Below are 19,978 nucleotides of genomic sequence, written 5' to 3'. Positions count from 1 at the left end.
AAATCAAAATCAAGTAATTTTGGAGTTTGTTAAAGGGGGGGTCAGATAAGAACTCAAGATCCTTTAACAACATTAGTCATTAGGGAAGTGCCAATCAAAACCACAGCAAGAAACTACCAGATACCTATTACAACGGCTACAAATTTGAAATAAAAAAAAAACCCTGACAATACCGAGTGCTCCTGAGGGCGCAAGGCACCAGGAACTCTCATACACTGCCGCTGGGAACACCAACTAGTACAGCCGCCTTGCAAAAACAACTCGGCAGTTTCTCATAAAGTTAAACGTGCACCTAACACACGGTCCGGCAATCTCACTCCTACATATTTACCCAACTGAAATGAAAACTCAAGTTTGCACAAAAACCTATACATAAATGTTGACAGCGGCTATATTCCTAATTGCCAAAAACGGCGGCAACCCAGATGTCCTTCAACTGAGAAGTGGATAAGCAAACTGTGGTTGGCTCAACCATACAATCAGCAATAAAAGGACCGCTCTACCAGTATATGCAACAACAGGGATGAATCTCAAATGCACCATACTAAGTGAAAGATGCCAGAATTAGAAGGCTACATACGACGATTCCATTTATATGCCATTCTAGAAAAAGCAAAACGAGAGAGACAGAAGATCAATCAGTGGTTGCCGGGGGGCTGGCGATGGGGAAAAATTGTCTACAAAGGGGTAGGAAGGAATCGGGGTGGGGGGGAGGAATGGTTTTATCACTGATCCTTGAACTATGGTGGCCTTGGAACACCAACCTCCCACCCCCTCCACCCCCCTTGCCGCCACACAGTTGAAAATCCTGTGTAACTTTTGACATGTCCAAAACTTAACTATTAACGGCCTGCTGTAGCCTGAAAGCCTTACCAATTACATAAACGGTTAACACAAATTTTGTATGTTGTATATGTACTGTATTCTTACAATAAAGTACACTAGAGGAAAGAAAATGTTATCAAGAAAATCCTAAGAGGGAAGAAAAAGAAAATCATAAGAGGGAGCCTGGGTGGCTCAGTCGGTAAAATGTCTGACTTTAGCTCAGGTCACGATCTCACGGTTTGCGAGTTTGAGCCGCACATCGGGCTCTGCGCTGGTGGTGCGCAGCCTGCTTGGGAATCTCTCTTTTCCTTCTGCCCCTCCCCCGCTCATGCTTTCTCTCTCTTATATAATCTTAAAAAAAAAATCATTAAGAGAAAGTATATTTACAGTACTATAATGCAGTTATAAAAAATGTCCGCGCATAAAGTACACCCATGCGAGTCAAACCTGTGTCATTCAAAGGCCACTTGTATATTGACTGTGGTGGTGGGTACACGACTATCCACACCTGTCAAAATTCACAGACCTGCACACTAAAAATGATCAATTTTACTACATGTAAAAATCACCTAATTTTAAAAAGAGAAGAAAAAAAATGAATGAGGATCCCGGCAACAAAGAGATGAGACTGAAAAACTACAAAAGGAGTTAAGTCACACCACAAAGGACCCTGCTAAGAAGTTTTAGACTTTATCCTCCAAGCAACAAGCGCACCAAACAATCTCCCAAAGGGGACAGGCACAACTGTGTCTGAAAGAACACTGACAACAGTCACCGACTGAAGTAAGACCGGTGAACCAACCACCTCGGCAATTTAGGGGACAAACGAGGGAAGCTGACTTAAGGCAGAGGCCGTAGAGATGCACAGAGTCAGTTAAGAGTCAGGAAGTTCTCAAGTTTCCAGCACAAGTGACACCACTGACCAAGCTAACCTGGAACGTGTGTGGGACGCTCACATGCAAACACTGGGTCAGATGTATGGGGCTGGGGCTCGAGGGAAAAAAAACCATGAGGGGCAGCTTTAAAGTTGAGACTCGTCAGGGCACTTGCAGCCATGAAAATATAAGGTCAAGATCATGCAAAAACAGAATATGGAGAATGAAAAGGTAAAGAGAAGGGCGCCTGGGTGGGTCAGTCGGTTAGGCGACCGACTTCAGCTCAGGTCACGACCTCACAGCTCATGAGTTTGAGCCCCGTGTTGGGCCCTGTGCTGACAGCTCAGAGCCTGGAGCCTGCTTGGGATTCTGCGTCTCCCCCTTTCTCTGCCCCTCCCCTGCTCCCATTCTGTGTCTGTCTCTCAATAATAAATAAATGTTAAAAAAAATTTATAAAAAAAAAAGAAAAAGAAAAGGTAAAGAGAATCCTGGGAATCACTGTGAGCGACACCAGCATTAATGAGGTTGATGGTATAATCTGAAGTAAAAACAGAATTGGCTTACTGAGTATGCAGCAGCCAAGTAAAAAATGATTATAATCATGTGCCTATTTCGATCTGGGGTCTCTCAACCACTTTATCTGTGGCTTCTCTGATTTTATCTTTGCCCTGATCACCCTGGGGAAACTGAGGCAGTTAAATAAGAAGTTATCATGAATTCCGAAGTTTCACTTTCTACTTCCCATATTGTTGACAATGAAATTATTCCACAAATAAAGAGGAATAATCTATTAAACATACTTATTTTGTCAGTTAAACACAGAAGAAGCACTAAGAGGTTAAATGATTCACTTCAAATACAGGTCAACTTAGCAAGTTTATCTTGGTAGTCGGACAAATGACTCTGGATGCTTTAAAGGATTTCTGGGCCCCTCCCCCGCATGTGCTTTCTCTCTCTCTCTCAAAATAAATAAATACACTTAAAAAAATTGGGGGGGGGGGGCGGTGCCTGGGTGGCTAAATAGGTTGAGCGTCTGACTTCAGCTCAGGTCAGGATCTCACAGTTCCTGAGTTCAAGCCCAGCATCGGGCTCTGTGCTGACAGCTCAGAGCCTGGAGCCTGCTTCCGATTCTGTGTCTCCCTCTCTCTCTGCCCCTTCCCTACTCTCTCTCTCTCAAAAATAAACATTAAAAAAAAAAATTCTTTTTTTTTTTTAAAAAGAGACCTCTGGTACCACAATGAAGTTATCCGGAAATACCAGAGGATAGATCCAATAATTCAAGGTAATTAGTTCTTAATCAGAGATAGGCACCAAAATTTCCTGCAAAGCTTACTCAGAATGCCCATCTTGCCTAAGCTCTGCTTCTGAAAATAGTGATTTAGGAACTTTTAGGATAAGGCCCAAGCTACTACGTTTCCAATAGTGCCGTAAGTGACTCTAATGTATACACACACAGAACACACTGATCCCAAGTTGAAAAGCAATGCCATCAAAGTTGCCTCCAGGATCTGCGTGGAGTTCTCATTTGGAGGCCGTCCCACCACATCCTAATCCCTGCCAATCACCTCCAGCTGAGAACATATAAACATACACTTCCCTGATCTAAACCCAAAAGTTAAACTCCTAACCCCCATAAAATACCTATGAATCACCGTTTGGCCTTGGTTAACTAGCTCTGGGAAGGTTTAAATTCTCAACAGAATTCAGACAAAGGCAGTGTAAGGCAAGGCATGGAACATGAGTCACTGTCTCTCTGTCGTTTAATTCCAATTCTCCAACTTAATGACAAACCCACCAGAGAAACTCTGTTATTTCACCAACTCAGGTATTAGCTTCAACCAGTATTTAAACAGAACTAGAACTACATCCAACCTGCTACGGTGGAACGCTCGGATCCTACTTGACCGATTACCAAAACTTCCAAGATCCCCGTTTCCCAGTTACATCACAATTATTATAAATCAAGGCAAAATAATTATGCAAGAACAGCCAACAGTTCATCCCACCAACATTTACACTTACCCATCTCTTCCCTTACTGACAATTTTTACTTCAAAATAATAGATCCCACAGGCTGCTGGTATTGGGTGCGTGGCACGAACGGACGCTGCATCTTTGGGGGTTTTACCATGACCTGCATAGGACACAGGAAGGGGGGAGAAAACACCTCAAATGAGATAGTCCACAAAAATCTTAAGCAATTCAGGAAAAATACAGTTTTTAGAACGATATATACGTTTTTGCTCCCATCAGTACATATAAAGACTTAGTGAAACATTTATTATTGCAAATCAATATGCAAAACAGCCCAAGTTAGCCCCGGGACTTTTCACACTATTACTAGATTTAATACACTTTAAGAATCTGAATACATAGAACCTACCAAACTAAATATTTTAGGGTAGACTATATTTTAAGAGAAAAAAAAGGCTGCATTTGAAAAAGATGAAATTTTATTAGATCCAAATTGCATATAATTTATACTATTCCCACTCTTTTGTCAAGTGGTCTATTTTTTAAACCAGAAGCATCTATATCATAGAGTATTATTTTATTTACATTTTCTTTTTTTTTTAATGTTTATTTATTTTTGAGAGACGAGAGAGAGACAGATTGAGAGAGAGACACACAGAACATGAGCAGGGGAGGGGCAGAGAGAGAGGGAGACACAATCGGAAGCAGGTTCCATGCTCTGAGCTGTCAGCACAGAGCTCGATGCAGGGCTCACACTCATGGACTGCGAGATCGTGACCTGAGCCGAAGTCGGACACTTAACCGACTGCGCCACCCAGGAGCCCCTCACAGAGTATTAGTTTCAAGTGAAGTTTTATATAATTAGATTGGACTTGGCAGAGCAGCTTTCTTATTTGAAGAATTTACAAGTTTTGGGCACCTGGGTGATCTCCTGATTTCAGCTCAGGTCATGATCTCATGGGTCATGAGATGAAGCCCTGTGTGGGGCTCCACACTGAGCGTAGAGAGCCTGCTTGGGATTTTCTCTCTGCCGCTACCTGGCTCCCCACTTCATGTGTGCACACATGCGTCCTCTCTCTCTAAATAAACATTAAAAAAAAAAAAAGAATTTACAAGTCTGTTCTTTGACATACTCTTATCATTCATTCTATATACAAAGGCTGATCCATAAAATTTTTTTGGTCAGTTACAGGCTACTGAGAAGTATATCTAAACTCTAGTTGTATTTTCTTTCTCTCTTTTTAAAGAAAGGAATCTAACACCATACCACTGCTGAAATCTTTAGGGAATCTGTTAGCTAATGGCTTTTAAACTTTTTAAAATAGCAATTCCTCAATTCTAATCCAGGAGGATTTCCTTCCCTCACAATCGCCTCCCCTGTCCCTTGCCCAAGACACAAATTAGCCTAAAGCTAGCAAGTGAACAAAATCAACTGAGCAAGATATGCCCAAAAAAATCACAAAAGAAGAAAAACATAAGTTGATGGCAGAAAGTACTCAAGAGTGAGACAACTCTCCACAATCCCCAAAAGGACTGAGAAACAACACTCTAAATTCTTTTTTGGTGTTAAATATGTTTCCCCCAGTACAAACTTAGGTCATTACCCTTTAGTCACACTATAATATGACCTTCATGGGTTGCAAACTTCCCGTTCTCAAATGTACCATGTTTCAAAACTAAATGTCTTCTTCAAATAGAAAATTCTCTCTTAGCTATACAATAACCCTCACGCACCAATGAGACAGCTTCCCTTACCATGCATACACCTTAATCAAATTACATCATTAAACAGGTAAGCTTACACTAGCAAAGCAAACTAGCATGTGTTCACATGGCCCAAAAGAAACTGAGTGATCTCAGACACTCCTTTCTGTTACCATGAAAACCTGTGTCCACACATGGGCAAAAGTGGTGACCACTGAGAGGTGATAAAATTGGTGAGGAAGATAAAAATGGAAGCAGCAATATACTGATGCCCCTAAAACTGCTTTAACATATGTTAGCTAGTAGATTTACATCGAGCTAGGCAGAAGGAAAACAAAACAAAACAAAACACATCAATCTGTAGAATGATACCAGTCAATTCTTAAAGAGACATTTAATAAATTATGGTTTCAGCAAAACTTGTTTTTCAGTAAGAATGTGTTCAAATAATTGAGTTGCCTGGGAAATGGTAGGGTGAACTAAATGAACTTTTAAAATTCAGACAGTTAAAAAAAAAAAATCTAAAGAAACCCTACCCTGATTAACCCTGGAGTCCTGAATCAACTTTTACTTTTAGTTTTGGTTTTCTGGAAGAGAAGTGACCAAAACTTTGAGGGATAAAGTAGTCGCAAGGTATATATTTAATAATAATAATCAGGGTGCCAGGGGACTCAGTCCGTTAAGCAATCACACTCTTGGTTGCGGCTCAGGTCATGATCTCACGGTCCTGGAGTTTGAGCTCCATATCCGGCTCTGTGCTGACACTGTGGAGGCTGCTTGGGATCCTCTCTCTCCCTCTCTCTCTCTGCCCCTCCCCTGCTTCTGCTGTGTGTGTCTCACAATAAACTTAAAAAAAAATAATGATGATGATGATGATAATAAATGACAATAGTCAACATACATTTAGTGTTATGTGACAGGCACTTCTCAAAGAGTACCATATTTGTTCACTCGTTTAGTGTTCAAAACAACTTCTGAAGTAGGTACTATTTATTATCATTTCACAGTTGAGGAAATTAAGGGAAGATGAAGAAACTCGCCCAAGATCATACTGCTGTGTGAGAATTCCAAACCAGGATTTGTGCTGGGATTTAACTTCAAGAGGTCTGATCCAGTGTGAGCTCCGAACCCACAGGAAGGGTTCAATGAGCATCCTGGGATCACTTCACTTGTATTCCTACCTCCTATTCTTGCTACTTCTATGGGAAAAGAAAAAGAAAATTAGTATTTGAGGGTGAACAACCTCCCAAAGAATTAGGTGCTTTGGTATAGATTTTCTCCTTCAACATCTGTGAAACAGGTATCATTTAACCTCACTTTAAAAATGGAGAAACTGTGGGGCACCTGGGTGGCTCAGTCAGTTGAGCACCTGACTCCTGATTTCAGCTCAGGTCATGGCCTCACGGTTCGTGAGACCCAGCCCCACACTGTCACATGCTGATAGCACGAAGCCTGCTTGGGATTCTCTCTCTCCCCTCTCAGCCCCCACCCCGAAAACATACATACATACATACATACGTACATACATACATATATACATACATAAAGTAAAAATAGAGAAACTCTTACAGAGGTGGTATAACTTGCCCCTAATTAGTAGAGTCATGTGTTAAATCCATATATGAATTAAAATGCCCCGGGGCGCCCAGGTGGCTCAGTCGGTTAAACGTCCGACTTCGGCTCAGGTCACGATCTTGTGGTCCGTGAGTTCGAGCCCCGCTTCCATTTCTGTGTCTCCCTCTCTCTCTGCCCCTCCCCCGTTCATGCTCTGTCTCTCTCTCTCTCAAAAATAAATAAACGTTAAAAAAAATTTTTTTTAAATGCCCTACATTTTCCTCTTATACAAAAATAACTGTAAACTACACAATCATCAGGTTCTATTATATTACGTTCTATTTAGACGCTGTAGAAAAATTCCGTAAATGTTAAAAGGATTGGTCTCATTTTTTAAATTAAATTAAACTTAAATGGACAGACCTAGGAAAAAGTTGCGATGTCAGACTAAAGGAGTCGTACTGTCTCCTAGGTAAGACTCGTAATATCAATAGCGAAGGGCCTATTTCTAGTAATTGCTCATCGGCAGGAAGCTTGTTACCTTAAATTCTGTCGTGACTAGACAACACTACTTCACACTACCAAAGGATAAACTTTTAAACCCACAAAGTCTTCAGCGTCACGTGTTTTCTATAGGATTCAGAGACAAAGTACACTTACTGCTTCAAAACCGTAAGGTTAGCTCTCTCATTTCACAACCTGTCGATTCCTTTTAACTGCAAGGACAAGGTTTTGAATTAAGCCCACCTCTCACCCCCCTCCGCTCTCCCAACGTGCAGTCAACTGCCTTTCTGGAAATATCAATCAGTCTTCCTAGTGCCACTATCCCCTCACACCGCTAACACTCCCTCTCACCAGCCTCCCGTTCAGCCAGGAAAAAGATACACCACTGCCTGAAAACTCTGTCGATCTGGCCCGCCCCCAGCACTTTCCACCACCTTCCAGCACCGGCCACACTGGCCTGACCAGTCTTCACCCAAACCATTCCCCCTAACTGGAAAGCTCTCCCCTTCCTCCTCACTTAGTTACAGCAGCTCGCCCCTTAGCTCTCCGCTCAACTTTTTCTTCCTCAATTACTCTTCCTCTAGCCTGACTGGGTCTAACCTCCTTCTTCTGTGCCCTCCTAGCAACACGTGTTTGTCCCATACACTTACACGCTCCACACTTACTCGTGATTATCTTATTGTTCTCACATTTTAATTCCCGGGCCTCTTTACTTCCACTGACCTCCTCCTACTCTAACTCCAATCATTCCTTCCTGGAGCCACACTCTGGATTCTGACAGCACCTGAAACTATTCCGCCTCAGAAACAGTAAATTCTAACGACGTGTGTTCTGCTACAAAACACGTTTCTTGAATACAAATTAGCTCACACGTACTTGATAAATACAGGAATGATGTCAGCACAATAAAGAAGTCATTTAGTTCATAACACAGCTTTTCCCAGTACATTAATGAATTAAAGAGCAAAGCCTAGCAACATGCAAAAAAAACTCTTAAGTCAAAAAACCTGGGGCCCTCTACAAGTGCATTCCTACGGTGTCCAGTGTTCAGTGGCCTCAGGAACAGCTACACCTGCCACGGCATTAAGCCATCTGGGGAAAAATTCAAGCGCGACACTGATCAAAAAGTACGAAGATACTCCCTCTTTGTTTATATCGGTATGGACTCATGCGTCTCTTGCATATTTACTTTATACTCTGTGTTATAATTCACTACTACTTTGTTTTGCTGCTCAAACTGCCCAGCCTCTGGGAGCTTTTTCATTAGGCTCCCCTGACATACCTCCATTATGTCGCTTCTTGCTGTTTGCTATTTTCTGGCCCTAGAAGACTCTGGCGGCTCATCTTGTGTATTTCCCACCCTAGTCCTAGAATCAGCCATTCTCCGAGGAGCCCTGGGGCTCACTCCTTTTACTGGCAAATAGCATCAGAACCCAAGATCGAGCTACCAGGTGTGCTCCTTGTTACTGGGGTGTCACTGCTTTTAGGCTTGCTCATTGACAAGAGCAGGGAAATATATGGATGTATACTAAACCCTTACACATACATGCGTACATGTATACATATGCACACATACACACACACACCCAGCATGTATCTACGTTTCTATATGTAATCATCTGTGTTTGTATTAAACCAAACATGAGGTCACGCTGAGGTCTCCACGTTTATTACCACACAGATCATTCTAACCTTCTCTCTCTGCTCATCTGTAAAATTCCACCCCAACACTAAGAAACTTAGCTCCCACCGTCCGCCATCCATTTAACTGTGCAGTTCCAGTACATGTATAATAGCGTCTGAATTGTTAACCCATCTCCCCACGGGACACAACTTGATCAGTAAAAGTTCAGTGCTTTTGTAGTTTCTTTTACCTTTACGTTTACAGACTATCGGTTTCGAAAGTTACCTGGGGCAGCTCCTTTCCCCCTCTTCTCCAAGGCTATTCCATGGGTTTGTAATACAGTTAGACCGGTTTGTCACATTCTGCGTTTTATCCTGGGATTTCCCCCCTCTCCTAATACATTTTTTTTTGAAATGTACAGACGTTAAAGTGCACTCTTTATGACCGTAAAGTTCTGTGGGTTTGATAAATGCACAGCGTGATGTGTCCACCGTTACAGTAACGTGCTTTCACCGCCCTAGAAACCCCCTGTGCTTTGCCCATCCCCCCACTCCCCTCCCCTCACGCCCCTGACAACCACTTACTTATCTTTTTACTATCTCTTTACTTCTGCCTTTTCCAGAAGGTCAGGTAAGTGAAATCATACAGCACGTAATCTTTTCAGACTGGCCTCTTTCACTTAGCAATACGAATTTCAGATCCATGTGTGCCTTTGCTCGGAAGGACAGCTCATTTCTTTTTATCACTGAATAATATTCTATTGTATGGATGTACCACAGTTCACCCATTCACCTCCTCAAAGACCTCTTGGCTGCTTCCCCTTTGGGGCAATTATGGGAGAAGTCGTGTGGGCCAAGTTTTCAAGTCAGCTGGGTAGGAGCTCAACTGCTGGTGAAGCTACGTTTAGCTTTGTTAGACACCACCCAACGCTGTGCAGAGCAGCCGCATCACTTCGCGCTTCCCGCCGGCAGGACGCAAGCCCCCGTCGCTCTCGCGTCCTCACCAGCAACTGGCATTGTCAGGTTTTCTTTGGACTTCAGCCATCCTAACAGCTCGAGTTTGTATGTTCTTCCTTTGTTTGGGGGGGGGGGGGGGAGGGGGGATTTGAAAAGAGCTAAACCCTGAATCAGATTTTTATTTTTGATCGGACGGCTGTCAAGCCCTTACCTCTCTAAGAAGGAAGCCCAAACCCCAGGGCTCCAGGCTGCAGCCTGTGATGCCGGACACAAACGCCAGCAGAAATTTAACCGGGCTCCTGTTTTACTAGGCCGTTATTTTTGTGGGGCTCTGGTTACAAAGTTCCATAGGTTTCAAGTAGTCTGCCCCAGCCCTATTTTTCCCATAAGCCCCGTTACCTTCAGTGCCCAATTTTGTGGAAAACCTAAGGTTTTTCCAGGAACACATTTTTGGCACAGGAGCTGCAACGCCTGTATCTTCCTCTAGGACACAACTCCCTCTGCTCTCCCCTTCCTAAACATTCCTGGTCCACACTCCTCTTCAACATCAAGGGATCAACGGGAACTCCCAACTCCCGTTCCCTGAGCCCTGCTCCCCCGACTGCGCTCCGCTCCGCCCCATCTCTCCTCTTCCGGGACGGGCTACGTGGTAATCACTCAAAAGCTCTCAAATATCGTTGATTTCTTTCCCACGCCTATCCTTCCGCCACACGCAAACAGCAAAACCACAGCCTTAGATCAATATTATAATCCACTTCCCTCCTCCTGCCGGGGGCAGTTGGCCTCTACCAAGTCAAGTCCGACAACCTCGCACACAGCCACCACTATGAAGGAATGACGTCGGCTGGGCTCTCCCACCGCTGTTTACGGTGTACTGAGAAAGCTTTAGTTGGCCTGTGCCCCCTTCCCCTCGATGGCCGGTCCACATTCTCATCACCCACTTTAAGGTCACCACCCACTTTACCGAGGCGAGCAAACCGCCTCGCCTCCTTTATTGTACACTGGGACTCCGCTAAGTGCATGGTCATGTTCTCGTCCCCACTCTCCTATTACAAACTGCTTGGCGTCCACAGCAATCCTCACCTCTCCCCCCGATCGGGGGAGTCTCAGGGGAGTGGGATGTCCTCTCTTCTTCGGGACTGCGCTGTGCTCCGGAACCGCCCTCCTCCCCGCAGGCCAGCGGCGTCAGCCTCCCAAGCTCTTCTTCCCCCTTCCACTCGTCTCTCTCCTTCCTCTCAATCTGTAAGGGCAGTGTCCCCAGAATCCCCCGTGCTTCGGTGCCACATCATGGTCAGTAATGCACTGGGGTTGGTAGTAAGTATAGTGAACTTTTTTTTTTTAAGGTAATAAAAGCAAGTACCGTTGACAGTAACTTTGTCAAAAGGTCCATTAAATTTGGACATGACATTTACTGGGACTCCGTACATTCGACTAACGCCACGCTCTCATCCAACTTCACGTCACTTCAGTTTTACCCACACCGCCAAGCAAAAACGAGACTTACTTGGAAATGATACAATAGTCTCGAACACAGTACCTTCCAATGGAGTGTTCAGGGATAATTTTGATTATGTGGATTTTCATCTTCTATGCTGGTGTTAGACGCTAATCACCAGGCGCGATGTAACTCCACCGTCCACCATTTAAACAACAACAACAACAAAAAATCCTGCCTTAACCTCCATCCTCCTCCAGGTTTCTTCACTTATTTTCTCAAGAGTAATCTATATTCACTATCCCCTCTGCTTGGTCCCTACTATTTACTCTGATCGTCGCCCCCCAACACTAAATTCAAACTGCTCTCCTCAGGTCACGATGATCTAATTTCCAAATCCAGTGGAAAACTCTGCCTGTCTCACTGAGCCTGTCTGTTGCACCTGACACTTGAGGTCACTTCCTCATTTCTCATAGTCCTCTGCTCGGCTTCTGGGACACCACACTCTGCCCTGTTCAGGTACCTCTCACCTATTCCTTCTTGGACTCCACCCGGTCTTTTAATGTTGGTGTTGCTCAGGGTTCCATCTTTAGCCCACTGTTTTCACTTTATCTGCTCCCTCTCTGGGTTTCAACCACCACCTAGAGGTGACTCCCAGATCAGTCACGACGTAGACCTCTCTCCCAAGCTCAGGTCAGTTACCGTGTGTGTCCACCCTTCCTAGGAGAAAGGGCCTCAGACACCATCCCTACTGCAAGTGGGGCCCCGACTCTCCTTACGCCCGGAGGGTGTTCTGTATTTCATCAGTACCCTCTCACCCCTACAGCTGACTCAACACAGGTTAGCACCTGACGTGAAGGCCACCCATTCACACCACAGCACGCCACGAAAAGCTGCGCCCAACTAAGAATGATGGCAATGAGCTAAGCCAACCTGCTAAGTCCCTCAGGAATCTGAAATAGGAAGGAAAGGATAAACCAGTCAGCAGGGAAAAGAGAAGAAAACAACCAGAAACTAGAAACTGTAGCTGAGTCTCTTTGGCACTGGAATAAGACGAAAAGTCATGAACTCCAGCCACTGCAGTGACTTGGAGCCACCTTAACTCCAGAAGATCTGTTCCTGCTCTTTCTGTAAGGTGTCTCTGGGTTCTGCTGGTTGCCATGAAGTCAGATCATATGACTAAGATTCCCAGTCCTACTCATCTCCAAATACACTGCAATACTTCCTTGCAATCATTATTTGATTCCTGGTTCTTTGCAAGAACCTAACAGAGCTAGAAACCCAAGTGTCACCCTTGATTTCTGTCTCCATCATTCCATCACTTCCTATCAGTGTTACTCTAAAACATATCACCAATCTGGTTTTCCTCCATCCCACCACTGACCAAGTTCTAGGCCTTTCTTATGGTCTGTCTGCCAAACAATCATCTAAATGAATTTGCTCTTTTCAGCCCTGTACTCCTTAAATCTATCTTCCAATTGGTTATATGACAAAAATGAAAATATAAGCCAGTCACTTCCTAGTTAAAGTCCTTTGAAGGGCACCTTGGGGCGCTTGGGTGGCTCATTCGGTTAAGCATCCGACTTCGGCTCGGGTCACGATCTCATGGTTCATGATTTCGAGCCCCGCGTCGGGCTCTGTGCTGACAGCTCGGAGCCTGGAGTCTGCTTCCGATTCTGTGTCTCCCTCTCTCTCTGCCCCTCCCATGCTCATGCTCTGTCTCAAAAATAAATAAAACATAAAAAAATAAATAAAGTCCTTTGAAGGGCACCTGGGTGGCTCAGTCGGGTAAAGGTCTGACTTCAGCCCAGGTCTGGATCTCACAGTTCGTGTGTTTGAGCCCCGCATCAGGCTCTGTGCTGACAGCTCGGGGCCTGGAGCCTGCTTCGCATTCTGTGTCTCCCTCTCTGCCCCTCCTCCCCCACACTTTCATTTTCTCTCTTTCTTTCTCTCTCTCTCTCAAAGATATTAAAAGAAAAAATTAAAAAAAAAAAAATCCTTTGAAGATTCCTCATGTCCTAGAGAAGAAGATCTAAGCTTGGTAAAATATTCCAAAGGCCTCTCATGATCTTTTCCCAGCTGCTACTTGTCACACACTCTTAAATTCCAACAAACCAAACCTGCTGGTCAATCGGAACATACAGGGTAACTCTCTCCTCTGGGCTCTTAGTTATGCATTTTCACTCCTCACGCCCCTTCTCCTATTTCCTCATCTTTCCAGTCTGACCACTGGCCTCATCCCTCCCAAAAGCTGTCCCTGACTCACCAACTTTATCACTTCCAGTATCAGCCAGGGGTCGATGCCCCTCCACTCTTCCACAGGACTCTAACACTTCCCTTACTACCCTTGAGTGTTTTACACGTGCTTTCAAAGACATTATCTTATCACCTTGGAGTGCCTAGAACTTGGTACAAAGTAAACATTCACTTAAAAGCTTGCTGGTTGGGCATCCTACTTCGGCTCAGGTCATGATCTCACAATGTGAGTTCGAGCCCTGGGTTGGGCTCTGTGCTGACCATTCAGAGCCTGGAGCCTGCTTGGGATTCTGTGTCTCCCTCTCTCTCTGCCCCTCCCCTGCTCGTGCTCTGTCTCTCTCTGTCTCTCAATAATAAATAAATGTTAAAAAAAAATTTTTTTAATAAATAAATAAAAGCTTGTTGAATAAATGAATGAACAGAGAGCAGGGCATAAACACAAACTGTCTAGCAGAATATCTGCACCATAGCAACTGCTCAATGAATGCCATTACTACTACTTTTCTATGAGTGTGATTATTAGGTTCACTTAATTGTTGTAGTTATAAACTACCATTTTTAAAAAATTGTTTTAATGTTTATTTTTGAGAGAGAGAGAGAAAGACAGAGAGAGAGCAGGGGAGGAGCAGAGAGAGAGGAAGACACAGAATCTGAAGCAGGCTCCAGGCTCCGAGCTGTCAGCACAGAGCCCGACGTGGGGCTTGAACTTAGGAACCGTGAGATCATGACCTGAGCCAAAGTCGGACGCTTAACTGACTGAGACACCCAAGCGCCCCTCAACTACCATTTTTAAAGCTCAATTTCCCTAATACTGGCAAAGAGATCCCTGGGAAAAGCTCAGCTTGGTTTTTAAATTCTTTGATATTAGGGAACATTTTTCTATCATCCCCATAAGTCCTGAAAGACATTCGTATTGGTAGGCAAGCAAATATCATAAAGATATTTCTTCAACCTGAAGAAGCGCAAAAGAATTCAGTGAGTAATTAAATTTCAGAAGTGTCAAAGGCCTGATGACCGGGGATACTGAGAGGGATGGGAGTGAGGCACACCAGAAAGTCAAGCTATTTCATTAGATGCTGTTAATAATGCCTCAATCAAAAAGAGCAATTCACTAGTTCATAGCTACTTATCATTTCCAACTTTCACTTATCCTGCGTTTCTTCTAAGCTGCCATAAATTGCTATAATCAAAGCATCTGGACTTTTCCAAGGCATTAGTGTGTTCCAGACCACGTTTTTTTTTTTTTCCCCTGGAGGAAGTACTTTTAACGTCAACTAGTCCTCAAAAAGTTCTAAATGTGATCACTGGATTATATCTACTAGAGATAACTAAAACTCATACAAATTGAAAGAGGCAATACTGGAGGGTTGGAAAGAGCACTAAATTTAGAGCTGGTGAAAATTAGTTTCCAGGCCTGGCTTACTTGTGACTGGGAACACCTAGCCTCCAGGTGCTGCCACTCTCTCAGACCTGAAATTGAGAATTCCACTACCTTGTCCAAGTCCACTAAGACACGTGTGTGTATTAAAAAGCTTTGTAAAGTATCCAAATGGGATAACTTCACAAATATAAAAATGCAATCTGTAACTGAAGCATTTAGGACTAATTGAATCCAATTGTCATATGCATTAAAATGCTTTAAGTTGGAATAAAGTTCTCATTATAACGGAGTCTAAGCTTGTCACATTCGTACTTATTCAAGGCTGACGAAAGTTTTAAAAATAAAAGGGGCTATGCCTGAGTGTTTCGCCAGTTGGTGTGTGACTGCTAAGCAAAGGGTCTTTTTTAAAATTTTACCACACATACACACACCCTGCTATTCCACTGCAATCCGATCAACTCTGTCTGCATGTCTGGCATTGTTTAACATGAATCCCTTCAAATCATTTAAGGAACCATATGGCTTCCAAAACAGTAATTCCGACTCAGAAGAATAACATCTTAAAAACTGAGCATGGTTCAGAGCAAAAGAAGCCAACGTATTTCTATTTCAAAGGTAAGAAAAATCCTTATCCTTCTGGAAAATAACACCCATCTTTTCAAATTCCATTATATGCAAAAATATTTTATCAACAGTGGTTTTCATGCTAAAAGGGTGCGAAAAATGCTTCGGTCCAAATCAAAGCAGCCCAATGATACGTCAAATAAAACTCACTCTTCCAATTTGGGGACTTCAATATTTTATCCTCCATACCTATGACACTCCCCCTTTGCTCCCTTGCCTTCTTACTGGGACAGAGTTGCCCAGTACTTTGGTGTGGTCCACTCAGAAGGCACACAGAAAAACAACAGGAAAAAAAAAAAAAAAAAAACACAAAACCTCACACACATTAAAATAACAAGACAAGAGGAAGAGGCAGTAGAAGGGGTGGGGGGGGGGGGAGATTGTGACAAGGGGGAAGGGAGAGACAAAGGGGAGAGAGAGAGAGACAGAAAAGAAAAAAGATGACAAACACCAAAATCTGTTCTTCCAGAAATAATGCCTTGTGTTTATAAAAGAGTGAAGTTTCCAGAAAGTGAATCTTAGTATTACACAACAAAAAAGTAGTAAGAGGCCAACAGGAAAAATAATGGGAGACAGCAGTATCATAAATATTCCAAACTCCAACCAATTTCACACAAGCATGCACTTTTCTCTGACCCAAATCGTCAATTTTACGTAAAAGGAGTCAGTAAAACTAATCGAGGCATGTTACAGTGCTAAAGAGACTCTAATCAGAAATCCTAGATCTCATGGAAATTCGGAGCTGGAAATTTCCTTCCCATCCAGCTCAACTCACTCAACTCTCAGAGGAAGAAACTGAGGCCCTGTCCTGGAACATGCCTAAAATCACAAATGACTGCGGGACTCAAGAAAGGTAGGATTCTTTGTTCAATAATTTTCCATATCGCTTGCCTCTGATTTTATAAGCTAACTATTAACCATCAACCATAAATTTAAGATAAAGTTTTGTCAAGTCTAACAAAAAGCTTTCTGGTAGCCAGATCAGAAGTAAACACTTCACAGCACAGCACAGCTCACACGAATTAAAACGCAAAATTAAATAACAGCCTTCACAGAGCATTAACGAAATGTCCTAACTTAAAAAGAAAGCAAAGGTCATTTTCAGCCATTGAGAATAAGGAACATAATATTTAAAACGGAAAGTACTTCTGTGGATCTATGGAGAAAAAGAAGGAATGTGCAACAAGGCCTATTTTTGTGCGTGATTCTTTCCAGCCAAACCATTTGCTAGATTTCTGCCGCCATTCTCCTTTCTGATCAAACAGTAACTTATTTATCAAGGTTCCTCTCCCATTTTAGTCCTGTGTACTTCAGGAATTTAGCCACAAAAACTGTTTATACCCTCTACGTCCCCTGTCACTAGGATCTGATGAAGCCCCTTCCTTTGTAGCCAATCAAAACGAGGCTGCTTTGAAATGTAAAAGCTCTCGCTTCAGGTTTGGGGCCTAAAACCTGGATTTGCTTCCAGACAGACAGACGTTAGATTTTGTTTTCTCCCGACAAGTAAACTTGACGCATGCTATTCATTTAGGCTGCTACGTTTCAAGAATCGTCAGAGCAATTGATAATTTCACATAAAACTGATCTGGTTAAAGCTTTGTTTTAACAGATAGGTGAGGGAGGAGGGGACAAGCCTAAGGCTGCTGTTGTGTTTTGTTTTTTTTTTTAACTGCAGGTGTAAAACGTAAAGCCGTTTTCTTTAAAATGCTATATAACATTTTTAAATATCCGCTTTCAATTAGACTTCATATAACACGAGCACATAAATATAGGGCATTTCCAATCACTAGTGGTAGGTTTCTGCTCCCCTAAGAAAACACCTACTTTTGAGCTTCACCTCTTCCCCTCCCAGTTGCTCTGAGTAAGAAACACTGATGGCAAACTTGGGGCCCTTGCCCTTTTGTCCCCGTAGACAATCTCTGGCCTAATTTTGGACAAAATCCTCCACTGATTACCCCTCCCCCTATATATCCCTGATCTCCCTTAATTAGAAATCATACCTCAGGATCGTGCCTGTCCACCCCCCCCCCCCCCGTAAGAAGAGAACGCCTGACCCCATCACCACCACTTGGAGAACAATGTAACCCAACTCCGGGTCCGTGGATTCCTCCACCCAAGCCCTAAGATTTATCTTCAAGGGAAATCGGAAAGCGAGTTATGTCCTGTCATCCTGGATTCCCTCAAGGTGTCCCACTCCTGGCCTAGGATCACCGGCTCCATTACACCTAGGGACACGCTACTCACCTGCCTTGCCCAACAATCTCGCCCGTTCCCCGCGACCCCGGTCCCACCCTCGCAGCCGCGAACGGGCGGCGAGTCACCTCGGAGGGCCCCGGGCGGGAGGGGGTCGGGGGCGGGTCGAGAGTCGGCTGCGGCGGCGGCAGGACACGTCGGGTCAGCGGCCCCACTCCCACCGCACGACGACACACGCCCAGTACCTTTGTAGTGCACCCGCAGGTTGTTCTGAGAGAGGCCGATGTAGCTGAACTTGTCCTTCGGGCTCCAGGATCGCGGCAGCGGCGTCTCCTGCTCGTCCACCGCCGGGTAGAGGCGCTTCAGCCGCCGCTGCAGCTCCTTCTCCTGCTCGTTCAGGGCCGAGTCCCCGTGCGGGAAGGGGGCCGCGGCGCTGCTGCCCGCCGCCAGGGCTGCGGCCGGGCCGCCTCCGGCCGGGCCGGGGCCCGCGGCGAGGCCCGGGGGCGCGGGGGGCGCGCTGGCGGGGGCGGCCGCCGAGGCGGGCGGCGGGGGCGGCGGCGGCGGCGGCGGGGCCGCGGTGGCGGGGGGCGGCGGCGGCGGCGGCGGGTGGAGGAGCAGGGCGGCCGCCGCGGCCCCCAAGCCGCCGCCGCCGCCCGCGCCGCCGCCGGGCGAGCCGGCCGGAGAGGAGCCGGCGCTGACGGCCGGGGGCGCCGGCAGGACGACTCCGGAGACGGGGGCCACGGCCGCCGGCGGTGGCGGCGGCAGCTGCTGCTGCTGTTGTTGTTGCGGCGGCGGCGGTGGCGGCGGCGGCTGCCCGGACATCCCGGCCGCGACTCAGCCTGCGGCCACCTCCACCTCTTCTCTCCTTCCTCCTCTGCTTCCCGGGGGCGCTGTCGCTGCGGCCGCCGGCACCAGGCGCCCAGTCCGCCCGCCCCGGAAGCAGGCGGCGGGCCGCGCGCCGAGGGAAGAGCTCGGCGGTTGGGGGGCTCGGAGACGGGGGAGCGGGCGGCGGGCCGGGGGAGGCCCCGAGAGAACGTTGGCCGGGGCGCGGGCCCGGGACGCGGCGCCGAGGGCGGGGGCGAAGCGTGAGCGCGGGCGCAGAAGGCGCGGTGGCGGCCGCCGCGGCCGCTGCTCTCGCGGCTGTTTCCCGGCGGGCGGGCCGGGCCGGCGCGAGACGCTGCGCGCGGGCGGCGCTGGGCGAGGGGGCGGGGACGGAGGCGCGAGGGGCGGAGGGAGCGCGGGCGGCGAGGGGCGGGCTCGCGGGGGTCCCGGCGCGCGGGCCTCGGGAGTGGGAGGCGGGGCGGGGGGCGGCGAGGCGCGCGGCGGGGGCGGCGGAGCGCTTCTCCCCGGCGGGGCGCGGGGCTACCGGCGCGGGGTCCCTCTGCCGGTCCCTGCCTCCTCCCACGAGCCCGCCGCCTTCCCCCCCTCCTCCGCCCGGGCCCTCCCGGGAGAATCTCCTCCTACTTTACTTCTTTTTGTTGTCGTCGCCCCACCTCCCCCCCCCCCCCCGTAAGGTTCCCGCTGGAGCGGCGGTGCTGCTTCTCGCCCAGGCGAAAGTAATCGAGCCCGGCTGGGGCCGCCGCGAGCCCGGCCCGTGGGCTCCCGGGACGAACGGAGAGGCTCGGGCTCCGGCGGCCCCGCTGGGTCCCCGAGGTGAGCAGTCCCGAGACTGCCCACGGGCTACCCGGGCTCTGCCGGCCGAGCTTGCCCCGGACGGGGCGAGGTCCCTGTCCGCCGCCTCCCTCTCCGTGAACCTACTTGCTCTTTATTCTGCACGGGACTTAATACCTCAGCGTTTAGCATGTGGGGACTGGAAACCATTTCTGAAGGCAAAGTCTCCCACTTAAAATAGTGGTCATTTGATTAATTAATTTTATGAGGACTTAAAGTGAACTTGGAGTGGTGGAAGGTGGCACAGGAATACTAATAAAGACTGGCATATCTTCAAAGAGCAGGAACACGAACTATATGAATACAAGATTATAGTGTGGATTTAGAAAGGGCTTCTAGAGACGTCAAAACATTTTATAGACTCGTTAATTTTCATAACAGGCCTCTTTGTTAGGTAGCAAA

At 46.4% G+C, this 19,978-nt stretch overlaps 1 protein-coding gene across 1 annotated transcript in view; it reads right to left on the bottom strand.

Moving 5' to 3' along the window:
• RANBP9 (RAN binding protein 9) overlaps window positions 1-18,942 on the bottom strand; it is an 89,408-nt gene extending 70,466 nt beyond the window's left edge. Inside the window, exons 1-2 of the mRNA XM_023253679.2 lie at window positions 18,151-18,942; window positions 3,723-3,834 (exon numbers count right to left, since the gene is read on the bottom strand). Of these exons, the coding sequence (XP_023109447.2) occupies window positions 3,723-3,834; window positions 18,151-18,727 (689 nt within the window). The 5' untranslated portion in view covers window positions 18,728-18,942. The remainder of the gene's footprint in view (window positions 1-3,722; window positions 3,835-18,150) is intronic.
• Window positions 18,943-19,978: the final 1,036 nt, after the last annotated feature.

Source organism: Felis catus, chromosome B2 (assembly GCF_018350175.1).
Source record: "Felis catus isolate Fca126 chromosome B2, F.catus_Fca126_mat1.0, whole genome shotgun sequence".
Taxonomy (NCBI): domain Eukaryota; kingdom Metazoa; phylum Chordata; class Mammalia; order Carnivora; family Felidae; genus Felis; species Felis catus.
The sequence above is the reverse complement of the archived record's forward strand: the minus strand, read 5'-3'. Positions and strand labels throughout refer to the sequence as shown.